The 22,699-nt window shown below is 55.9% G+C and overlaps 2 protein-coding genes across 3 annotated transcripts in view; one reads left to right on the plus strand and one right to left on the minus strand.

The window, feature by feature from the left end:
- FOXP3 (forkhead box P3) lies at positions 1 to 19,275 on the minus strand. Its single transcript, XM_035004702.1, has 13 exons — positions 19,210 to 19,275; positions 13,859 to 15,456; positions 6,927 to 7,161; positions 6,286 to 6,390; positions 6,050 to 6,188; positions 5,559 to 5,646; positions 5,385 to 5,489; positions 4,381 to 4,468; positions 4,100 to 4,180; positions 3,217 to 3,370; positions 2,420 to 2,496; positions 1,061 to 1,162; positions 1 to 863 (listed from the first exon to the last, which is right to left on the minus strand). The coding sequence occupies exons 3-13, from the start codon at positions 7,137 to 7,139 to the stop codon at positions 714 to 716; spliced, it is 1,302 nt and encodes a 433-aa protein (XP_034860593.1). The 5' UTR covers positions 7,140 to 7,161; positions 13,859 to 15,456; positions 19,210 to 19,275; the 3' UTR covers positions 1 to 713.
- Positions 18,871 to 22,699, plus strand: part of PPP1R3F (protein phosphatase 1 regulatory subunit 3F) — a 15,248-nt gene continuing 11,419 nt past the window's right edge. For both annotated transcript variants that reach the window (XM_035004649.1, XM_035004660.1), the window contains exon 1: positions 18,871 to 19,877. In XM_035004649.1, coding sequence (XP_034860540.1) covers positions 18,871 to 19,877 — 1,007 coding nt within the window. The remainder of the gene's footprint in view (positions 19,878 to 22,699) is intronic.

The raw sequence follows: 22,699 nt of genomic DNA on the forward strand, positions 1-22,699 counted from the left end.
TTCCGTGTGTGTGGCTGTGAAAGCCCACGTGGGACTCCGGAGACCCACTGGGGTGCCAAGTGCGTGTGCATGACATGAGATGCACAGGTGTGTTCTCGTGGGCTGCGTGAGCAAGCTGATGTTTTGGGGGCTGTGTGAGAATGTGCATGACTGGGGTGTGTTTGTGTGGCTTTTTGGGACGTGAGATCCTGAAGGTACCAAGGCTGCTTCTGGGCGGGGTCCTGGGCACAGCGCAGGTGAGGGCAGGGTGGGGGGGATGGCCGTGGGTGTGTGGGTTGACAGGACTGTGCTCAGGTATGATTGTCTGCGGGACTGCGGAGTTGAGGTTGCCCGAGGGTACTGAGGCAGGCTCTTTGTACTGTGTCCAAGGGACAGGGTTGTGGCTGTGTGTGTGTCTTGTCCAGCCCTGAGGTCATCTCTGAGAGCGACTGAGGCAGGCTGTGTGTGCTTGGTTGTGAAGGCTCAGTTTGGCTAAAGAGCTTGTTGCAGGAAGGTGGGCCGGGGGGCCGGGGCCCCTCTGAGCAGCCTTGGTGCAGAGCATACGATCTAGAAGGGTGGTCAGCTGAGGATCAGGGTCCCTGGCAGGCAAGACTGTGCACACCTCACTTCTTGGTCCCTGTGGGCACGTCCAGGGCCCGTCACCCCTGCCCCCGGCCACTTCCACCCCCCATTTTGGCCCCTGTCCTTCCTTCCTCCTTTCCTTGGTTTTGAGGTCAGGGGCCGGGTGTGGGGTTGGCGCTCCTGCTGGGCCTCTGGCTCCTCTTCTTGCGGAACTCGAACTCATCCACGGTCCACACGGCCCCCTTCTCGCTCTCCACCCGCACGAAGCACTTGTGCAGGCTCAGGTTGTGGCGGATGGCATTCTGCGGGAGGAAGGCCCGCCGGGCCGGGGGCGGGGGGTGGGTAGGCAGTCACTCTGACGTCAGCAGGACCCACCCCAAACCGGCCTCCCGCCCCTTTCCAACGTGTCTACAAGCCCGCCCCCCACTCCTGAGCTTGGCCCAGCACCCCAGTGGCATCGGAGGCCCCCCCAGCCACTGCCACTTCCAGAGGAGCCTACCTTCCAGGTGGCAGGGTGGTTCCTGAAGAAGGCAAACATGCGTGTGAACCAGTGGTAGATCTCGTTGAGTGTCCGCTGCTTCTCGGGAGCCTCCAGGATGGCCTGGAGGTTAGGGGGTCAGGGGGTCAGGGAGTCCCTTCCCCAAAGCTGGGCTGAGAGTGGCAGTGGCCCACCCTGGGTGTCTGACATGGGTGGAACTGGGGGGGGGCAGGGGAAGGGAGGGAGGGAGACGGTGTGAGGTGATAGGTTAGAGACAGGGTTAGAAAGAGGGTGAGGTGGAGGGTCAGGGCTGAGGTTGCAGTAAGGTCTGGTTCAGGGTAGGGCCAGGATTAGGTTAAAGGTCTGGGGTGGAGTTGGAGCTGGCCGCCTCCACAGAGGCAAGGTGTCAGGGTTCGGGAAGGTTGAAGGCCAGGAGTGGGGTCAAGTTAAGGATGTGGGAGGGGTAAAGGGCCAGGCAGAGTTAAAGGTCATCAGGGAAGGGGTTGGTTAAGGGTCTGGCTGGGGATGGACCGGGGCGAGTGGAGGGCTGACGGATGGGATGGCATTAGGGTCAGGAATCAGAGGCAGACCTAGCGATACCGTTATTTTCTGTGTCAGGCATGTGGTTAGATTCAAGGTCAAGAATAAGGTTGGATGTGTGTGGTCGTTAAGGGTCAGGGCTTGTGCTAGGTGTGGAGTGAGGCTAAAGGTCAGGGAATTGGATCTGTTTGGATTTAGGAGTGGGGTTAAGCAAAGGGTCAGAGATTATGGCTGCAGTGAGGTTCTGGGTCAGGATGGGGCTAGGTAGGGGAATGCGTGGTATTGTGTAGGGGTTAGGTGTGGGCCTAGGGTCAAGGTCTGGGCAGGCTGTGATGAAAGTTCTGGGCAGCCATTAGGGAGATTCAGATGAAGGGGTTGGGATGGGGTGAGGCCAAGGGTCAGATAGGTGTCACAAGGAAGGGGTTAGAGGCAGGGTCCTGCCAAGGGATGTGTTGGCGTATTGGGGTATATGGGGGCCAGGGAAGGAGTTAGGATAGTGTCTGTGGTGGGTTTAGGGCAAGGGGCAAAGATCAGGTTCATCTGGGGGCTATTTTACAGATCTAGGAGGGGGTTAAGTATGGGGTCGAGGTGGGCATCAGGGAAGGGGGGTGGGTGGAGGGCCAGAATTTGACTCGCACTGGCCTGGATAGTGGTTTCTGTTTGGGTTGGTGGAGGGGCCAGGTCTGGAGTGAAGCCAGCTTGGCGGGGGGGATCCTATCGGAGGCCTGGGTTCATGAAGGAGCCTGTTCTGGGGGCGCTCAGAAGGAGGCTGGGAATGTGGGAGGCAGGTGCCCACCCCCCATTTCTTTTCCTTCTCCTTGGCCCATGCTGCCGGCTTACCCAGCGGATGAGGGTCGCGTAGGTGAAGGGGGGCCGCATGTTGTGGAACTTGAAGTAGTCCATGTTGTGGAAGAACTCTGTAGGGGGTGGGGGAGGATTGGGTCTGTCCTGGAGCTCCTAGCTCCCTCTCCCATCCCCCACGCTACAAGGAGAGGCTACCCAGCTGAAATCCCTCCCTGACAACACCAGTTTTCACCCTCACGGTTACTGTGCTGAGCGCTGGGCATTGACCGTATCATTTACTGCTTGCACCACTCCCACCAAAATGGGCCTCATCGTCCCCGAAGTTTAAAAGAAGTGAAGTAACTTGCACACCAAAGGGATGCAAGCGGCCAAGTGGCAGAGGCAGGATGACACTCAAGGGCCCCGATCCATCTTAAGCCCACAGCCCAGGCCTTGCGGGCGGCCCAGGATGCGTGAGCTTGGGAGAATCACCCCGCTTTTCCTTGGAGGGGGAAGGGAGAGTCCCTGGGAAGCGTTTAGCTAGTTCTCTCCCTTTTGACGACCGAATGGAGTAGCCGAAGCCCGGAATGAGTGAGCCCCCGGCCCCAGGGGAGATGGGGCTAGACAGGAGGAACCACAATGGCCGCGGGGGGCAGGTGGCGGTGCAGGGGGCTTGCAGGCCTTGGAAACGCTGAAAGGCAGCTTCTGCAAGCGGTCATGTTTTCCCAAAGGCTGGGTGGCAGTGCTGGGGAGGGTCGGTACTGGCTGTCTCCCACCCGGTGCCAGTCGGGGGGATGAGGGGCTCTGGGGGGGCGGGCGGGGGGGCATCACATAGGGGCACGGGCCGTCCTTACCCGGGAACGTGCTGTTTCCATGGCTGCCCCAGAGGTGCCTCCTCACAGCAAACAGGCCGTCGGGGGCCTCCTGGGGGCTGGGCCAGGCTGGGCCAGGGGCAGCCGGAGTACCTGCAGCTAGGATGCAGCAGGAGGAGCCCTTGTCCGATGACGCCTGCGGCGGGGGGGGGGGGGGGGGGGGGGCGAGGCTGGTGATTCAGAGGCTTATGTTTTCCACTTCAACTTTAGGTAAGTGTGGTTGGTTGGTTTGTGTTTAAAGCAAGTGAGCTCTTCTCAAGTCCAGTCTGATGCGGAATCTCACAAAGCAGCACTGAGCCGTATTTATTAGAGTGTGAGTGTGGACGCGCGCCCGTGTGTGTGGAGAGGCGCAATGCTGGGACCACGAGCTGGGGCTGAATCAGGCTCCCACCCCTTAGGGATGCTAGTAATTAATACCTATCCTGAGTGGCCTCATGAGGATTCGATAAACTCGCCCCAGCAGCGCACTCAGGAACGGTGCCTGGCCCCCGGGGCCGGCTTCACCGGTGTGTGGTCCGTGTAATCACACAGGTCCCTGCCCTTTGTTTACTGCTCTGTGGGGGTCATTTGAAACCGGGGCCCCATGATTTTATTGTGCGCTGGTTCCTGCGTGTCGTATGGCCAGTCCCACCAGCGGCACAGGGTCTGTGTCCAGTAGATGCTTGGCGATTTGCCGTTGTTTTGAAAACCCAAGATCATGATGTTTCGGGATCTTGGGGTCAGAGGGCTTGTAATCGGAGGGGACAGGTTTCCAGGCCTGGGCACGTTTGGAGCTGGGGACAGGGGCCCAGAGTCGTAGGGTGTGGGTGTGAGGCTAAGTCCCCGCCGCCCCCCGCCAGCCACCTGTGGGCCTGGGGTGGCTCACCGTGGCTGGAGCTTTGGTCGGGGCCATCTTCCCAGCCAGGTGGGCCTGCATGGCGCCCAGCTTCTCCTTCTCCAGCACCAGCTGTGAGGACGGGGCACAAAGTGAGGCCTCAGCTTGGCCTTTCTCTGCCACATCCTGGCTCAGGCTTGTGGTCCTTCCTGGGAGCGCCCTACCCCCTCCCTTCCTTTATGCCAGCCCCCATCCTGGGGGAGCTTGGCTCCTGGCACAGGGTGGACGTAAGGCTCGCCCATCATCCCCCAACCACCCCTCTCCTACGTCACCTGCTGTTCCAGAGACTGCACCACCTCCCTCTGGAGGAGACATTGTGCCCTGCCCTTCTCGTCTAGGAGATGGTCCGCCTGGCAGTGCCTGGGTAGGGGGAGATTCCATGTGGGTGACCACGGCGGGTCTGGCCTCCTGGCTCAACACTCCGAGTGAGGAGAGCCAGACCCTTTGGGAGGTCTCTCCTCGGAGGCTCAGCCTCCCTCCCCTCTCTCTACCTCAAGTCTCCCTCTTACACCCGCTGTTCCTTCAACACACGCTACTTGGCATCTCCTGGTGCCAGGCCTGAGCTCGCCACTGGAGCCTGGCCAGGGTGCTGGAGACGATGTTGGAAGGCTGGCGAGCTGAGAGGTGGGGTGAGGTAGGCGAGGGCAGGAGAGGCACTCCAGGTGGAGGGGACAGTCTGTGTAAAGTCATGGTCATGAAGAGGACAGGGTGCAGAGTTGCCACCGATAGTTGGGTATGGTTGGAGAAGGGTTGTGTGTGTGTGTGTGTGTCTGTGCGCGCGCGTGCACGCGCGTGCGGTGGGACCGAGGGGAGGCAGCAAGAGCCACTGTGACAATTGGGGACTGTGGGTATCAATAAAATCAGGCTGGTGTGTTGGCAGGAGGGGTAGGGTAGCAGGGCAAAGCAGTTCGGAGTGTGGATTCTGGAGCCTGGCTGCCTGGATTCAAATCCCAGCTCTGTGACTTAGGAACTGGGTGGTTTTGATCAAGACACTTGACTTTTTATGGCCTCAGTTTCTGTATCTGTAAAATGGAGGTAGGTACTAGTATACACCTCTCTTATGATGCCCCATCACACGGATGGGAAAACCAAGGCCCAGAGAAGCTAAGTAACTTGCCCAAGATCACACAGCCAGTGATAGGACCGGGATTTGAACCTACGGTCTCAGCCTTAGCCTTTTGCCCACTGGGATGAGGCCTGAGCTGGGACCTGTACCACAGGCCTCCTCCCACACACTGGGGACCCTCCTGGACTGGACTGGGCCTGGGTCACTCACTTGAGGAAATCCTCTGGCTCCTCGAAGACCTTCTCACAACCGGGCCACTTGCAGACACCATTTGCCAGCAGCGAGTAGGAGCCCTGGGGCACGGTCGAAAGGGTGCTAGGGGGACAGAGGGTGTAAGGGGAGGCAACGGCAGGGCAAGGGTCCTTCCCAGCCTGATCCACTGACCTGTCTTTCCTGGGTGTGCCGGGGCTTGGGAAGGTGCAGAGTAAGGCTGGCTCCCTGGACACCCACTCCAGGCTGGTCACGTTGATCCCTGCAGGTAGGGACAGGGCACCTTTGGGGACCGTGGGCTGGGACCTCAAGCTCAGCCCACAGAGACTCTCCTCTTGAGCTTCCCACCCTCCTGAGCCTCGAAGGCCCTGACTCCCAGGCGGCTCTGTCGGCCCTAACATCCAAGGCTTCTGGGGGAGCAGGTCAAAGACTGCCATTTGCAAGCGCTGACATTTTGACTGCAAAGACCCGCGGCTCTGTGATTTTTGCCATTCATTCTGCACCTTCAAGGTTCTGAGCCTGACATTTTTTGGAGGCTGGAGTTTCCCAGATGGTAAGCCCCGATGCGTCTGACCTCCTGAGGGCCGCCATTCAGCAGCCTACATGGCTCCCGCTCAAGCACTGGGGGGCTCGGGGTTCTGTAGAGCTGTGGGGCGGGGTGTTACCAGGCGGCAGGCCGGGCCGGGCCTTGAGGGAGAAGACGCTGGCGGCAGCAGTGGGTGGCGGCAGGCTGATCATAGCTGGGCTGTCCAGTGGGCGTACCTGCAGCACCGGGGTCCGAGCGTGGGTGTTCACCGCTGAGAGCTGGGGGCACACGGGGGCTGTGGGTCAGCCTGTTCCCCCACCCCTCTGCCCAGTTCTCCCACCTGCTCCCGCCGCCCTGCCCATTCCGGGTCAGTACCTGGTGCATGAAGTGTGGCCTGTCCTGGAGGAGTGCCTGCAAGTGGGGTGAGGGGCCCAGCCGTGCCCCGGAGGGTGCCACCATGACTAGGGGCACTGTGGGCAGCTGGCAGGGGGGGGAGAGAGAAGGCAGGCGGGTGAGATGGCATCCTGATCCTCACTGTTCTACATGTCTAGTTCATACACTTCTCACCACAAACCCACACGGTAGGTACTCTGATCATCCCTGTTTTACATATGGGGAAACTGAGGCTCGGGGAGAGCGAATGACTCTTTCAAGATCAAACAGCTAATAAGTGGCAGAGCTGGCCTCAACCGTGTCACCTCCCCTCTTTGGGCACTAGCCCTCTCCCCTGTCACACGGGGATGGGGACACACGGCCACGCCTGTGGGACTGTGATAGGAGCTCCTCTCCTGGGGCCGGGATTGGGAGGCCAGGGAGAGCCTCGAATCTCTTGAGACCTGCTAACTGGGGACTTTCTTGGCCCTGCGACATCTGCATAAGTCACAGACTTGCCTGGGACCCAGAAAACCACTTCCTGTGCCCCAGCTGGGCCCCCCGCCCCGTGCCACAGTAAAGGTCGGCACCTGTAGGCCCAGGTACCCCGCCCTGCCTGCCCCATCCTGGGCCCTGGGCCTCACCTGCAGCTGCGATGGTGGCATGGGGTTCAAAGAGGAGGAGGTGGGGGCATGGGCCCCGCCTCGGAGGTCCCGGCCCTGGAAAGTTGCCCCCGGGCCCTTGGCCCCAAGCAGGTCTGAAGCCTTGGGTGCAGCCCTCCAGCTGGGCGAGGCTCCCGGGGATGGGCCAAGCGCCAAGGAAGGGGCCGAGGGCTTGGCTGGCCTGGGGTTGGGCATTGGGTCCTTGTCCAAGGGCAGGCTGTGGGGACATAGGGGGAAGGAGTTACACGTGTGCCCAGCGGGGGTGTGAACTGCTCAACCACCTGAACCATGTGGACCCCCCCCACTCTGGTCAGAGCAGGCATCGGTGGGGGCCTGTCCCCAAGGGCTCCACAGCTGGACCCCAGCTCCGATCAGGTGTACGTGTGGCACACACCCACGCATCCATCGGTGTCAGGAACACAGGTGTGCGCGTGTTTCTGTACATGTCCCGTGTGCAGACGTGCCCGGGTCCAGCACTCAGCCTGCCCGTGCGTGCTGGCAGAGCCCTGGTGGTGATGTGTCCTCCACGAGGGAGGTGGGGGATTGGGGTCATTTGTGGGGTCTCAGCCACGGGCAGGTCTCAGTTTTTTTTTGCCCCCAACCACTTAGGGCTTGTCTCCAAGCCTCAGCCCCCTGCTCCTCCCTGCACTCTGCACAGGCCCCAACCTCTGCTGATGCTGCTGGGACTGGTGTCTGACTCTCCTGGTGGCATTATTTTATCCCAGTGACCTGGCATCTACAAGGGTGGAGGGGGGCATGGACTCAAGATCCCTCTGGCTGCGGGGAGAGGGACAGAGTCCAGGAAGGCGACAGCAGGGGTACTGGTGAGGAGGCTGCTGTGACAGTCCAGGCAAGTGACAACGGTGGCGCAGACCAGGATGGTGCCAGTGGAGATGATGAGAAGTCGGTGGATCCTGAGTGGGCTTTGAAGGTGGAGTCAGGAGGATTTGCTCACAGCTTGGATGGGGTGGGGGGTGGCGAGAGGGGGAGGGTCAAGGTGACCTCTGGCCCGGTGTTTGCCTGAGCAGTCTGGAAGGACAGAGTGGACATCACCTGAGCTGAAGGGGAGCAAGGTTGGGGGCGACGATCCAGGTGTGGATGGACATGAAGAGTCTGGCGTTAGACACGCGAGTGGAAATCCTGAGTGGGCAGCAGAGTACGGGAATCTCTGGAGCTCGGGCAGGGGCAGGGTCTGATCATCTCTGGGCTCCTGCCTTGCACGAAGCTGACATGGCAAGTGTCGGGGAGGAGGGTTGGGCGCTCTTGAGCCAGGGCCCGTGGGAGCATCTTGACTCAGCCCCCGCCAGAGTTTACCCCAAGTCTGCTCTCCAAGCCTGCGCTCATGCTATATGGCCCTGCCTGGAATGTCTGCTCTTCCTCCGTATCCCCTATCCGGGCCCTATCCAGAAAGCCCTCCGTAATGGCTCCAGGCTCCTTCGCTGAGCCCCAGAACCGAACACTGCGACAGGCAGGGCTTCCGTTTCTCAGAATCCCAGTCTAAGAGGAAGCCGGAGCTGGAAGGGACTGCCTAGTCCAGCCACCATTTTACTGAAGGGGACACCCAGGTGCAGCGTTCCACAGTCCCACGGCAACCTGAGAGCTCCCTATGTTTCCCCAGAAAGTGTGTGTGTGTGTGTGTGTGTGTGACTCCCCACCCCACCCCACGGCACTGGGTCGGGCACACAGGGGCCAAGAGCGGCCCAAACTGGCACAAGGAGGGTTTAGGAGAGCAGTTGCACCTTCCTTTCTTTGCTGTCAGCTCACAGGGCCTGTCAGAGCTCTGGTGCGGAGGGGGGTGGGGGTGAGAATCCAGGTATTAAACTCATAGTCTCCCCGGGGAGCGTAGAACATTGCTGTGTGAGAAGCAAGAGCCTGGATCTATGGAGGCTCAGAACTCAGTGACCACGAGGAGGTGAGCAAATGAATGACGGCGGAGATCGGGGGTGAGGCTTCTAGAAGCCAAGGCATGCCAAAGACTGCCAGTAATCCACCAGTAGCTAGGAGGGAGGCACGGACAGATCCTCCCTTGTAGCCTCAGAAGGAACCAGCCCTGCCGACACCTTGATCTCGGACTTCTGGCCTCCAGAACTGTGAGACAATAAATTTCTGCTGTTTGAGCAGCCCCCTCCCCCCCCGCCCCCAGCTTGTGGTAATTTGTTACAGAAGCCTGAGTAAACGAATACCGACTTTGGTCCCCGCCACTCTGGCCTGGCCCACACGGCTGGCCCGTGGTCACTTCTGAAGCTGTCGGGACACTTGGCTGGGGCTTATAAGAAATCTCTTCCTCAAGCACATCTGGAATGTCCAGCCTCAGGGAAGCACAGGTACATTCTCAGAAAGGGGACATAGATATGGTCTGTCTGGTGGTGGGGAACCTGGAGGGCCGGGCTGGGCAGCCAGCTTCCTGCACTGTCTGTCGGGGCGTCCCTTTCTGACTGTTTCTCAGAAGCTGCATGGAGGATGTTTCTGGGACACAGAATGTGTTTTCATATCGGGGTCTGCATCTGGGCCCTGTTGTCACGTCCCCAGATTTTCCGCCATTGACGTCATGGCGGCCGGATGCGCTGGGCTTCATCGGCACCAAGGAGAAGCAGATACCCCACCCCACGGGTTTCGTTCCGAGAATTAGCTGGCCCATCCTGCAGCCATCTCGGCCCAGGTGGGAGCGATGTGGGTGCTTGCGGATGTGGTGAGTGACGTCCATCTGGCCACCATGACAAGTCCTGGGCCCTGTAGACTTGGGCCATGGAAAGGCCAAAGGTTTGATGCTTGGGGAGTACCATGCAGATCCTACAGCTACTGGGACCCTGGGGGTCTTCAAATGGTACTATGCCAGAACCTCAGAATCATAGAACATCATTTCTTAGGTTCAAAGGATCCCAGAATCTCAAACCCACTCTGTGGGGTCCATGGGTCCAACTTCACAGAAGGTGAAGGCCAATGTCAATGGTGTCCAAACTCACTGGAACTCCCTGAAGGACAGGCAGCTCACTACCCCATAGGGCCTCTGGCCCACCAGGCTTAGAATTGTAGCAAGACTCCCCTTAGCTTCCCTCCTAAGTTCTGTGACAGCAGGAGGGTCAGAATCATCTCCTCTACTCCCCCCAGCCTGGGGCTGGGCTCTGTCACTAACTAGCTATAACTCCCCGCGGGCTCATATGTAAACCGGGACAGTAATCGTACCTCTTGTCCAAAGTTAATGCACATGAAATGCTTAACAAAATGTCAGTGATGGTAAATGAACACCTACAGGGCCTCAGTCTCCCTGTTTATTCTGGGACAATGTTCCCATACTCACAGCCATTCCACAAGAGATGGGGAGGGAAAGAGGGAGAGGTAGAGGCCAGCATGCCTCTGGCTAGGGCCTTATGGTGGGGAACAGGAAGAGCCTTGGCCAGTAGAGAGCCCGCTGCCAGGCTCTCTGGAGGGGCCCGAGGACAGACGTTCCCAGGACCAGTGCCAATTCTGGGGACACGGTTGAACTCTATCCACTGCATATCGCCCTTCAAGACTAATTGACTTATCCTTCCAGTATCACTACCCTCTGGCCACAAGGCCTTCTGACCCATGGGACCCTGGGACCCCACCCAGACTAGCTCTTGGGAGGTTGGGCCCCACACTGGCCCATGTGGCCACAGAGCCTCCTGCCTGAGTAAGGATCCAAGTTGTAAGAAGGCAGGAGGGGGAATGACAGCAGCTGGTGGTGGGGGGCAGCTCAGGTCCCCCTCCTCCCCTCATGGGTGCTGAGAAGTAAACGGAGGCCCACAGTGGGGGAGAGAGACAGAACCGGGGTCCCGCCAAGAGTCCCATGGTCTGAGCTTGGGTCTCAACTTTGCTACTCCATCCCTGGGAGGCCTTGGGAGAGGCCCTCCGGCCCATCTCCAGGCTTCAGTTTGCTCCTGTGTACACTGGGCAGAGAGAGGCTTGGAGTAGATGAGGGCCAGGGCCCTTCCACTTTGTGTCTGGGTGACCTGTTATGTGTCTGCAGGGCGTCGAGTCGACAACTGCCCCTCCATCCAGGGGACTGGCTGAGAGACAGGGATACATAGAGACAAAGAGACAGAAACAGAGAGAGACAGACAGATAGACACAGGGGAACACAAAGACCCAGAGAACAAGAGATACAGAGAGATGGGAGAAACATGAGGTGGGACAGAGATACACAGAGAGTGAGAGATGCTGAGAGAGAATGAGAGAGAGAGAGAATGGAGGGGAGAGGAACTCAAAGGAGCAGAAAGTCCTAGAAGTATACACAAGGAGGGAGAGAGAGGATGAGAGAAACAAAAAGAATAAGAGAACAGCACAGGGAGATGGAGAGAGGGAGAGAGAGTGAGAGATGCCCCAAATAGAGACAGAGATAGACAGAGGGAAACAGAAAGAGAGCGAGAGAGAGAGAGAGAGAGAGAGAAAGAGATGGATGCCTCAAACAAGAACAGTTGTTGATCTCTGGCTAGAGGAACTGAGGCTGTGTTAAATAACAAGGAAAAGTGAAGGGCAAGATGCTGAGGGGGGGGCCTGTGGTCAGGGAATGTATTGTACTACAAAGCAACTGTCAGCAAAGTGGTATGGCTCAGACACTGAGGAACAGAACAAAACAGAAAGCTCAGTCACAGACCAACATCTAGAGAGAAGTGAGTTTGTGATGAATGTGGCATTTCAACCTGGGAGACAGTGAAGGATATACTATTTGACAAATGCTTCTGGGAACTTTAAGGGAAAAATAAAGTTAGTGAATGAATAATCAGTCCATTTTCCCACCAGTTCCTCTCTGCCCAGTTTGAAATGTCACCAATCATCATATACCCTGAAACACATTCCAGATCTATTAAAGAGATAAATAAGAATATCCAATAGTGCTCTTGGGTTTCTTGTATGTCAGGCCCTATGCTAAGCACTTAACGTGGTTAGTACATTTAATCCTCACAACAACTCTTTGAGGTAGGTGCTACTGTAATCATCACAGTCCATATGAGGAAATGAAGGTACAGACAAGTCAAACGCCAGGCTAAAAATCACACAGATGGCTTGGGGTGAGGTTGGGTTTGTCCCAGACAGTCTGGCTCCAGTACCCACACTCTTAACCTCCACAGCAAATGGAAAAAATGAAGCCATAGAAGAGACTAGAAGCCAACACAGGTGAACATTTATCTCATTTTCAAGTGGGAAAGGACTTTCTAAGCACAAAACCAGAGACAGTAACCACAGAAGAAAAGAGTAACCCATTTGACTATATAAAAACATCATAGTATCACAAAACTCCATAAACAAATAGAAACAGTGAGCGATGAATTGGGGGAAAATATCTGCTATACATGTATGGCTATTGGAAGGTTAATATCCTTTCTAAATAAAAAGCTGTGACAAATCAATAAGAAAAAATGATGAACACCCCATTGGGACTAAGGATATGACCAGACAACTTAAGAAAAAATACAAATGATGAATAAATAGTATAAGTAAATCAAAGAATGCAAATGTCAACAACGTGGTAATATTTTTTCTTACCTGGTATGTTGAGGGAGGATTTAAAAATGATAATACCCACCCAGGGTTAGCTTGAGTACAAGAAGCATATAACAGGACAGCCTTTTGGAAGAACGATATGCAGAGAGGGTCAGACACCTTAAAAATGCACACGCCCCTTGTCCCAGCAACTCCATTTTCAGGAATCCAAGGAAGTAGTCAGGGATGATTATGGGGGAAAGAACTAGAAACAATCCAAATGTCCAGGAATTGGCATTTGGTCGAACCAATCGTGGTTCATACCAGTGAGGACAGTCTTGACAGCCATGAAAGATCCTATGTTGAAACAATTTTTAGTGATCTACAAAGACGCTCTTATTAATTGAATAAGGCAGGAAGAAAACCAATAGAGAGAGTGGTTCTAATTTGGTTAAAAAAAAAAAATACTAACAGCCAGCAGTGAGCGCTTGCTAAGCCTGCAGAGATGAGCTCGCCCCAGCCCTGAACAGCCTGCTTGGTTCCTGGACACGGACTCTGGAGACACACACACACACACACACACACACACACACACTCACGCACACATGGTCCCGGGGTAGGACCACACAGTTAAACTACGATTGACGGTGGCACAAAGTGCCCCCCAGGAGGTCCTCTCGTGCCATGCAAGCCCAAGTTCAACTGAGCGCTCAGCCTGACCTGACAGCTCACTATCCTCCTTCGATCGGGGCAAACAGAACTCTGGTAAAATGGAAATGTCCTCATCGACGTTACTCAATCCACTATTACTAGGCACCAATTGTACAAAGCTCTGTGCTGGAAGCTGGTGGGGGGGAAGGCTAGACAAGAGAGCAGGAGAGACAGTGGGAGAAAGACGGAGGAAAGGAGATAGAGGGAGCGTGGTGAAGATGGAGGAGACAGAGACAGGGAAGCTGGGCAGAGCCAGAGAAAGGGCGGTGGAGGGTCTGAGTGCCGGGGAAACGGTGGGCGGGTGGGGGGGGGCGCAGAGCGACACGGAAAGAGGGAGACAGGGCGAGCAGACAGAGAGGGATGGGAGCTATCAAGAGACAAGAGGTGAAGAGGACGGAGGGGTGTAGTTGAAATTTCCAGTTACACCTGGGCAGTTTCAAGTTGTTCCAAGCTCTGAAATTTGTAAAGACTGGCAGTTGGCCTATTTAAAAAAAAAAAATCCTGCCCATCTACATAGCAATCAATTTATTTAACGTTGCCTCTGCCCACGCATCGATTAAGCACTTTCCCAGTCTGCCGGCATTTATTATTACTATTATTATTGTAAAAAAAAATCTCTTACCTGGCTGAGCCGCAGGAGCTGTGTGTGTCTTGACGGTTAACGGAGGGCCCCCAACCCCCCCCTCCCCGGCCCGTGCCTGCCTCACTAACCATCTCCTCCACTGGACCCGCATCTGATGGAGGAGAGCGGGGACACTCACCTTGGTGAAGTGGACTGACAGAAAAGGATCAGCCTGGCTTGTGGGAAACTGTCACATATCAAAAACAACTTTGCTTTTATACCGAGAAGAAAAACCACGGTGTGGAAGCCACAGACCTCTCTCTCTCTTCTAATAATCCAATTTTTTTTTTTTCGATGAGTGTGTGTGCTGATAATCACGGGGTGGGGGGGGTTCTCATAGTTTTTTCTCTCTCTTGCTCTCTCTCTCTCTCTCTCTCTCTCTTGCGTGCTCTGTTTCTCCTCTTCTTGATTATGAGACTTAAACGGAAATTTTGAAATTTTGGGTTTTTTCTTTGCCCTTTACGAGTCATCTGAAAATATGATTTCTTCCTCTTGCCACAGAGGTGAGAGGTATCAATGAGATAACAGGGCTCATGAGAAACCACAGTTTTTTACACAAAAGTGTGTAGAGTTAGAAAAAAAAAAAAAAACAAGGGAAAAAAAAAAAAAACTCAAATAAATCACGGAGGTGTCCCAAGCAGGCAGAGGTACCACTCTGTGAATGTGATGGGACGGGAAAAAAAACAGGGAAAGAAACTGAATAGGGCTGGGTTTCCAGAGGCTTTGCCCTGCTCCATGCCTGTTTCCCCTTAGGTAGAATTGATGGTCATCACTGCTCTTACTGCCCAAGGAGGGGGAGCTCTGCAATCCATCTCCCCACAGAGGGGGGCATGGAAGTTATTTCACAGGGGAAAATGCACAAGTCACAGAATCTAACAGTCTGAGAATTACTGCCTCCCAGAATCCACTTAGCATCACTGAGTGAGGAGAGGGAGAAAAGTCTTGCCTTATAACATCATAGGGCCTCAGAGCTCTAACCTGGAGGGTACCCTACAGGGAAGGTCCTGATGAGGCCCCCGGTGTTAATGCATCCGTCCTCATGAAGCCCAGAGGCCCCTTAGGGCCCCGACCCTCTCCTAGTCAGGGACACCATGACCTGATGCTTCTGAGGCCCTCAGCCTTTGCGATTTTCTACTTTGAAAAATCCCAGTTTCCAAGGTTTTCAGATGCCATATATCCATCATCATCCCCATAGCTGACATTTATCTCCAATTTTCCACGAGCCAGACACCGTGCTGGACGATTCTCCCAAGTGATCACATTCAATCCTCACCACAGCCCTTTGCGGTCCATCTTGTCATCATGGCCGTTATACAGATGGGGAAAACAGAGGCGCGAAGTAGTCGAGTGACTTGCCCAAGATGACAGAGCTGGCAAGTGGGGGCTCTGCCTTCTTTGGTGCTGGGCGGGCTTAAAAACCCCCAGGTTTCCTTGGGCCAAACAGTCTTGGGTCTTAAATTCTAGGCTGCAGTGACAGGGAAGTTCTGAGATTTGGAGATTCCTCTGGGGGCTTGAAGCTTGTGAGGTTTTATGGTTGTCCAAGAATTGGTGCTGCATTTCCATACTTGAGCAGTAGCCCCCTTTAACCAGTGGTCAGCAGGGGAGACCGGGCCCCAGGGGCTTCTCCTGAGAGGTCATGGCTGCCGCTCCCAGCCCCCGGCTCCTCAGCGCCCTGCATGGCCCAGGGTTCTGTCATCCAACGTCTACTCCAAGCCCTCTGCAAGACTGGCTTCAGGCCTGGGGGAGAGAAATTGGAAACCGCTTTTTATTCACATGGTACCAACCTAGTGGCCAAGACCCACCCCTTTGCCCCTTCACCTTCCCCGCTCCCCCCCACCCACTTCCCAAGCCCTGAAAAAAAGGAGAGCCTCTTTCCTTAACTCTGACTCACCTTTCTGGAAAAGCCCAGAGGGAGCCTGATGGTCTGGCTTTGTGAAGATAAGAAAAAAAAAAGGTGAATAGAAAAAAAAAAGACCTAAAAAAAAATCAGCCAACAACAATTAAAAAAAAAAAAAAAAAAAAAAAAACCCAACCCTCCCTACCATTAGTTCAAAACAAAACTTTCACTGGTTGAGGTTTCTGAGTTGGTGGGACACGTCTGAGACCCAAAGACGGCCTGTGTGCACTGGGCAGCCAGAGGAGGCACCAAAGTGGGATGAGGTCCTCAGGTTGGAGGCTTGCAAGGGGCTTAACAGGTGTGGCATGTGGTTGGGAGCAAGTGGGTGTGAGGCGCTTGTTCATCAGGAGTTTTGGGGAGCTACCTTTAGGATGTTCCCAAGGCTAACGTTCCCTTGCTCTGCATGGACTTGGGTCTGAACATTCCTTATACTTCCTGTAGGACTATAAACTAGGCCAGTTCTAGAGGCTGAAGCCTCATTCCTTGCCCCAGGACCTGTCCCCTTTCGAGAGAGGGGGCTGTTTTTCTTTTATAGGGTCAGAGGTGTGTGCTGGATCCTCTTTATACCCTCCCTAGACAATCTCTCCCTTACCATCATTTGCTCCAGGAGAGGAGTGGCCAGAGAAGTAGGGGGATGACTGAGTGAAGGTGGTGGCCCAGGGTTCCAGGAGGTCACTTGAGGGGGACTCGGGGTGTGTGTGGGGGTGATGCTGCTGCTGCTGAGAGCCAGGACCCTTGCAGAGTAAGGGCTGGGGGGTTGAGTGGGCAGAGGGGGGCAGAGCTCACCACCTCCTCTCCGTACTGGACTATATCCTCTTGTGTGGAAGGCCTCTGGGGGAGAGTACACAGGATTACACAGACAGGTCTGTGAGAGTCCCCAGAGAAGCGGGGGTGGGGGGGCTTTGACAGACTCGAAGGAGGTGAGGGATGGAGCCATGGAGATATCTGAGTGATTCCAGAAGAAACAGCCAGCTCAAAGGTCCTGAGTGGGAGTGTGTGATTTGCTCGAAGTCTACGAAGGCGGTCAGTGTGGTTAGAGTGGTGTGAGCGAGAGGAAGAGAGGTAGAAGGTGAGGTCAGAGAGGAGACGCGGGGCTTAGACCCTGCAGGACTTTGTAGCCCATGGTAAGGACTTTGGCTTTTACTCTGAGTGAGGAGGAGGCCACAGGAGGGTTGTGAGTAGAGAAGAGACATGAACTGCCTTAGGATTTAAGAGGATCCCTCTGACTGCAGAGTATGGAACAGACTGTAGGAGTGAAGATGGAAGCAGGGGCACCAGACCTGAGGAGGCTACTGCAGTAGTCCAGTGACTGATGATGGTGCTGGCAATGGAGGGGGTGAGGGGAGGCTGGATTCACGAAACATTCTGAACGGAGAGTGCCCAGAATTTGCGGAAGGCTGAGAGCCTTGGGGCCAGACCGGGACACAGATAATGCCCTAACTAGAAGTAAGAAAAAACCCCTCCAATTCTATCTTGTTTAAGCCCCTATTCTTTTGTGATTTTTTTTTTCCTGTTGCTTGCAACTGAACATATTCCTTCCTGATCCATGACCCCACTCTGGACACTGAGACCTGAGGAGGGGGAGGCTACTGGGGGGACCTCCTCTCTCCTCAGGATGTCGCGTGTCAGCACCTTGCATACAGGAGGTGTTTGGAAAACCCTCCCAGGATGGAGGGGAAATGTACGAAGGGCCATGCTCAGTGGACAAAGCTACATTTCAGTTCTCACAGGAGGCAGGACCTCAAAGGAGAGTGAAAGGGTGAGGAAGCAGGAGCAGCGCTGTGGCAGAGGGAACGGCAGGAGCAGAGATGGGGGACAGAAAGAGGGAAGTGAGGCCACTTTGGGGTGTGGAGTGCCAGTGGGGCAAGAAAGGCAGGACTTTGGTTTGTGATTACATTAGATGTCTACCAACGTGTCCAACCAACTCCTGGCGCCATACAGTCAGGCTCAGTGTTTTGCTGAGCTGAAGTCTGAAAAAGCTCATTTTCCAGAAAAGGTCAATTTTTCATTTGGCCATTCATTCAACAATGGTGCCAAGTCCTGGAGAATGCTGAGGGTGACAATCAAGAACATTCTTGGCTAGTGGCATTGCTCAAGCAAAGGTTCCCAGGTGGGCAGGAAAGACCCAGTTACTGCGACAGGAGAGTCCGTTTTGCTTTCTTAGACCTCACACTAGGGTGCAGTCTAGGTCTTCAGGGACTCTGGGCATTTACAGCCCTGGGGCAAGGAGAAGTCACGGAGGGCTAAGGAGATGGTATATCCAACCACAAGAGGCATACTCTTCCCAACGGCTGCGTGCACTTCAGGGCTCTGCGGCCCAGCCACCCTACAGCCCAGACCGCCTCCTCTGGCCTCTTTATTGGCTGTTCCATCCCCTCCTTCACACAACCTCGAACACCCCGGTTGGCTCTGCTCTTGCCCGTTCCGCCTCCGTGTCCTTCCATCCCGCTAGACTTCGCCGCCTTGGCATTGGTTCATTTCGTTCTAGCCCTACCCTTTGAGGTCTCAACTGCCTTGATTCTGGCTCCCTCATTGGCTAGCCACCATCTCTCTTCCTAGCTCCCGCCTTCGCCGTCCACCCCCATTGGCCTTGCCCCTCCAGTCCCGCCTCCGAGGCCCTTACACCGCCTCTTGGGTCTCTTTCTAGCCTTCGTATTCGCTAGTTCAGCCCTAGCACCGCCTCTTGAAGGCATAGTGCAAGCTCACACGACTCCCCACCGGCTCGCTGTAGCCGTTATCTTTTCGTCATCTCCTCTACGCCACCGGCGCGTGGCTCCCCATTGGCTGTTCGCGGTCTCTGTCTTCGTGTCCCAGCGCCTACGCAACCGAGGGATCTCCTGCTTTTCGGGCCCCGCTGCCCCCATCGCCTGTAGTCATTCCATTTTCCCCGCCGCACACATGCCGCTCCCGCTCACACTCCCGCACTAGCTGTCTTACTTTTGCTCTTTCCATGCCGGACCCCGCACCACCCGCATTGAGGCCGCCCCATTGATTCCCTGATCCTCCCGCCTCCTGCACCGCCCACTCTCGGGCATCCCCATTGGCTGCGTGCTTCTCCCGCACTCGCTTCACCGCTACGTCATCCGTGCGCGGCTCCCTATTGGCTTTCTGCTATACCTGTCTTCGTCTCACCGCCTACAGCCCCCGTGAGCCATACCCCCCCGCGCTGGCCTTCCCATTGGCTGCCCGCCCCTTCAGGCCCTGCCCCCGCCGGTCCCGCCACCGGTGCCGTCGGTGCCGCCGCCGCCGCCGATATGGCGCGCCCGGCCCCTGTGGAGCCCCCGCTGCGGCATCCCGCGCCCCCCTCGCCGGCCGCGGGCGAGCCCCGCACCTCTGTTGAGGCGGCGGTGGCCCCGCGGAGAGTGCTGTTCGCCGACGAGGCCCTGGGGCTGCCGCTGGCGCAGCTGCGCCGCTACCGGCCGTGGGGCGGGCCCGGGGCGGGCAAGATGGCGGCGGCGGCCGGGCAAGATGGCGACGGCGGCGGGGCTGACGAGGACGACGATGGCGAGGATGGGGATGAAGGGGAGGAGGAAGAGGAGGCTGGCCCTGCGCCCTCGCCGCTGTGCCCCGTCCCCGCTGGCGGGGGGTTTTACCTGGTGCCCACATTTTCGCTGCCGCCCGCGCCGGGCCGTCTGGAGCGCTTGGGGCGCGTCATGGTGGAGCTGGAGGCGCTGCTGCCGCCTCCCGGAGCGGTCCCCGGGGGTGCCGGGGTGTGGGTGCCTGGGGGGCGCCCGCCGGTGCTGCGCGGGTTGGTACGCGTGCTGAACCGCTCCTTCGAGAAGGCGGTGCACGTGCGGGCCTCACACGACGGCTGGGCTTCTTTCTGCGACCACCCAGCGCGCTACGTCCCGCGCAGCCCGCCGGGGGCAGGAGCGGGAGGACCAGGAGCAGGAGATCCCATCCTGGATCCCGGCCTGGGCCTGGGCTTGGGCCCTGGCCAGGCGTCCGCCTCCTCGCCCGACGACGGCGGCCGCACTGACCGCTTTGCCTTCCAGCTGCCCTTTGCTGAGGGCGCGGGCGATGGGGCGCGCCTGGACTTCGTGGTGCGCTATGAGACCCCCGAGGGCACTTTCTGGGCCAACAACCAAGGCCGCAACTACACAGTCCTGCTCCGGATCGCACCCGCTCCCACACCCACTGATGCCGAAGGGCTGCCCCAGCAGCAGCAGCTGCAGCAGCTGGAGCCACAGCCCGAGTGCCAGGGTCCCGTGGAGGCTGAGGCCAGGCAGCTGAAGAGCTGCATGAAGCCGGTGAGGCGCAGGTAATGTCTGCCAGCGCCACCTCCGCCAACGCAGGGCTGTGTCTAGGATGGAGGACCAGCATCCCGACCCCGGAACCCCTCAGGCCTGCTCTCCAGGACGGGGAGGAGGGCGCATTCAGGCAGTCCAAGAGTAACGGAGGCCAAACATGTGCTAGGCTCTGTTTTAATTACGGGGGTTTCATTCATTTATTGAATTCCACTGTAAAACCCTGAACAAGACAGACATCTTGCCTGCCCTCAAGGATCATGTAGGCTCCGGTGGGAGACGGTTTGAAAAAAACAAGCAAGCGGATAAGATACAGAGGGATAAGATAGTTGCTGAGAGGAGAGTGAAATAGGGTAAGGGGATAGTTGGGAGGGAATAGCTGCTTTCCCGTGTTCAGGGAAGGCCTTTAAGGAGGTGAGTCCTGGATGATGGGAAGAAGAGTCATGCGCAGATATCTGGGGGGTGGGGTGGGGAGAGTTTGTAGAAAAGGGAACAGGGAGGACTGTTCTGAGGAGGTGCCACTTAAACTGAACCCTGAATGATGGAGGAGTGGTTATGCACACGTACGGGAGCAAAGGTGTTCTAGGCAGAGGGAACTGAGTACAAAGGTCCTGAGGTGAGACTGAGCTTGGTGTGAATGGTGAGCAGTGTGCTGGAGTGGACAGAACTTCAGTGACCTAGTAGGGTGGACCAAGGGCCTTGCCAGTGGGGGACAGGGAATCTGATCCCCATTTGACAGAGCAGCAAACCGGGGTTCCAGAGGGAGAAACTGTATGAGGAAGTGATGGCACCCTGCTTTTCCAGTTCCACCATGGCTGACCTTGAAGCCTGTGCATCTCTTTACTGTTACGTTCTAATCTAGTACGAGGCCTCCTGCAGGATTGAGGGGCTGAGTCTGTGCTCTCACAGGGAAGCAGTGACTGGCAGACGCAGAACCAGGTGGGCCTGGACTCAAAGCTCTTGTCCTTTGTTTTTGCCTGTGACCATTCAGAGCCTGGGAGAAGGGGCCAGTAAACCCCAGGAGGCCTCATAGGAGACTAGATTTTCTCAGCCAAGCTAGGAGTTCTTTGAAGGTAGCAGCTAGGCCTGATTCTTTTGGTGTGTGGAGGGGGTCACCTAAGCCTAGCCTGGGATAAGTAGAGTCTCTGTTCACGTGTGGGAAATGCACACATTTCTCTGCTTCTGGGAGGACTGGAAATGGGAATGGGAAAATGCGTTCTGGACCTTGTATATATGCTTGATCAGAAGCCTCTGGTTGCAGCAAGATGTTTGTGATCCTGGCAAGGCCTTAGGCTGTGAGTGAGTGGTTCAGAAAGGTCTAGCTTGGGGCTGGTGGGCGGGTGTGCCTGGGTATGTGAGCAAGCAGGCCAAGTACCCACTTACCGACCTGTGAGCCCCACAGTAATCTGAGACTTAGTCAAAAGGGGGCAGGCAGCATGCCTTTCCTTACAGAGTTAAGAGAATGGATTCTGACATCAGAGTGCCTCGGTTCAAATTGCAGCCCTGCCGTCTGTTGGCTTTGTGACCTCGGCTAACTCATTTAACCGCACCGTGGCTCAATACCCTCACCTGTAAAACAGACAGTTACAACACCTACTGCGGAGGAGACGAGTAAAAGCCCTCAGAACCAAATCTGGCTCGTAGCAGTGCCAGCAAGTGTTAGCTAGTGTTTATATTTAGGGACTCACACATACAGTTCCTTGGATACCCCTCCCAAACTCTGCTCTGCCCATCACCTGCTGTGTGGCCTTGCCTCAGTTTCTTCATCTGTAAGCCTCAGTCTTCTCATCTGCTAAAGGGGAATGACAGTCACTTTGGTTGGATTGAATGCAGCAAACATGGGCAAGGCACTGAAGGATGGTGGTAGCCGTGGAAGAGAATAGTGGCCAGCATTTACTGAGCTCTGTGCTGACAGCTTCGAGTCTGTGCTCGCCTGAGTCCTGCTGTGCGTGCTCTGTGGGGTATAGGCGCTCAGATTATGCACACTTAATAAAGGGGGAGACTGAGGTAGCTCAGGGAGGTGAGCCAGCTTAAGTCCACTCAGCTAGTGAGTGACAGGACCGGGGAGGACATGCTGGGACTTTTTTTTTTTTTTTTTTTTTCTACTACTCCTCTGGAAGGTCTGACAGGGTTCAGGAAGACTTCTGCATGTCATTCCTGGTGTTCCCAGCAGGTCATGCTTTCCTTTTAACTTCTCTCTCTCTCTCTCTCTGTCTCTATCACTCTTTTCTGTCTCTCTCTCTTGGCTTTTTTTGAGGTGTACAAAGTGTACTGATCTTAAGTATAGGGCTCAGTGGATTTTTACATACATATGCTCGTGTAGCCATCACCCAGCTCAAGGTTTGGAGTGGTCCCAGTGCCCAGAATCGCCTTCATTTCTGTCACTCTTCCCAAGTTGCTTCCCAGGTGGCTGTCGTGGGAGCCCTGTCTGCAAGATGTGACAGTTTGGGTAACAAGAGTTTGGTCATTTTAGAGTGTAAAAGGAAGAGAACCAGAGAAATCAAAAGCTCGCAGGGCCAAGGTGGGTGGAGAGGGTGTTTTTCTTTTAAAATACACGGGTGGTTTTAAGGAGAAATTGAAGCAGCCCGTTCAGACGATTGTTTTGGTATCTGGCCCCAGGTCTGTGGTTCCTAACATGACTTGTGATATTATTTTAAGTGGGCAGATGGCTTTTTGATAGCTTCTTTATCTTTTGATCTCAGCTCTTGCAAAGGGGAGGTTGGTGCTCATTGCAAGATCAGCGGTAAGATTTTCTTTGTAGGTCGGTGGCTTTCTTGGCGAGTACATTTCAACTTATTATTGTTTTAAAAGCTGTGTGCTGCCGGTGACTTGGAGC

This window comes from Mirounga leonina, unplaced genomic scaffold (genome assembly GCF_011800145.1).
Source record: "Mirounga leonina isolate KUSES-001 unplaced genomic scaffold, KU_Mleo_1.0 Mir_101609, whole genome shotgun sequence".
Taxonomy (NCBI): Eukaryota; Metazoa; Chordata; class Mammalia; order Carnivora; family Phocidae; genus Mirounga; species Mirounga leonina.

Bases quoted from the DNA above. Each gene is read 5' to 3' on its own strand.
- FOXP3 (XM_035004702.1), bottom strand. From the start codon at position 7,139: ATGCCCAACCCCAGGCCAGCCAAGCCCTCGGCCCCTTCCTTGGCGCTT. The intron at 5,647-6,049 runs GTAACACCCCGC...CCCTACCTGCAG, and splicing joins CCGGCCCGGCCTGCCGCCTG to GGATCAACGTGACCAGCCTG. The intron at 4,181-4,380 runs GTGACGTAGGAG...CCGTCCTCACAG, and splicing joins TGCAGTCTCTGGAACAGCAG to CTGGTGCTGGAGAAGGAGAA.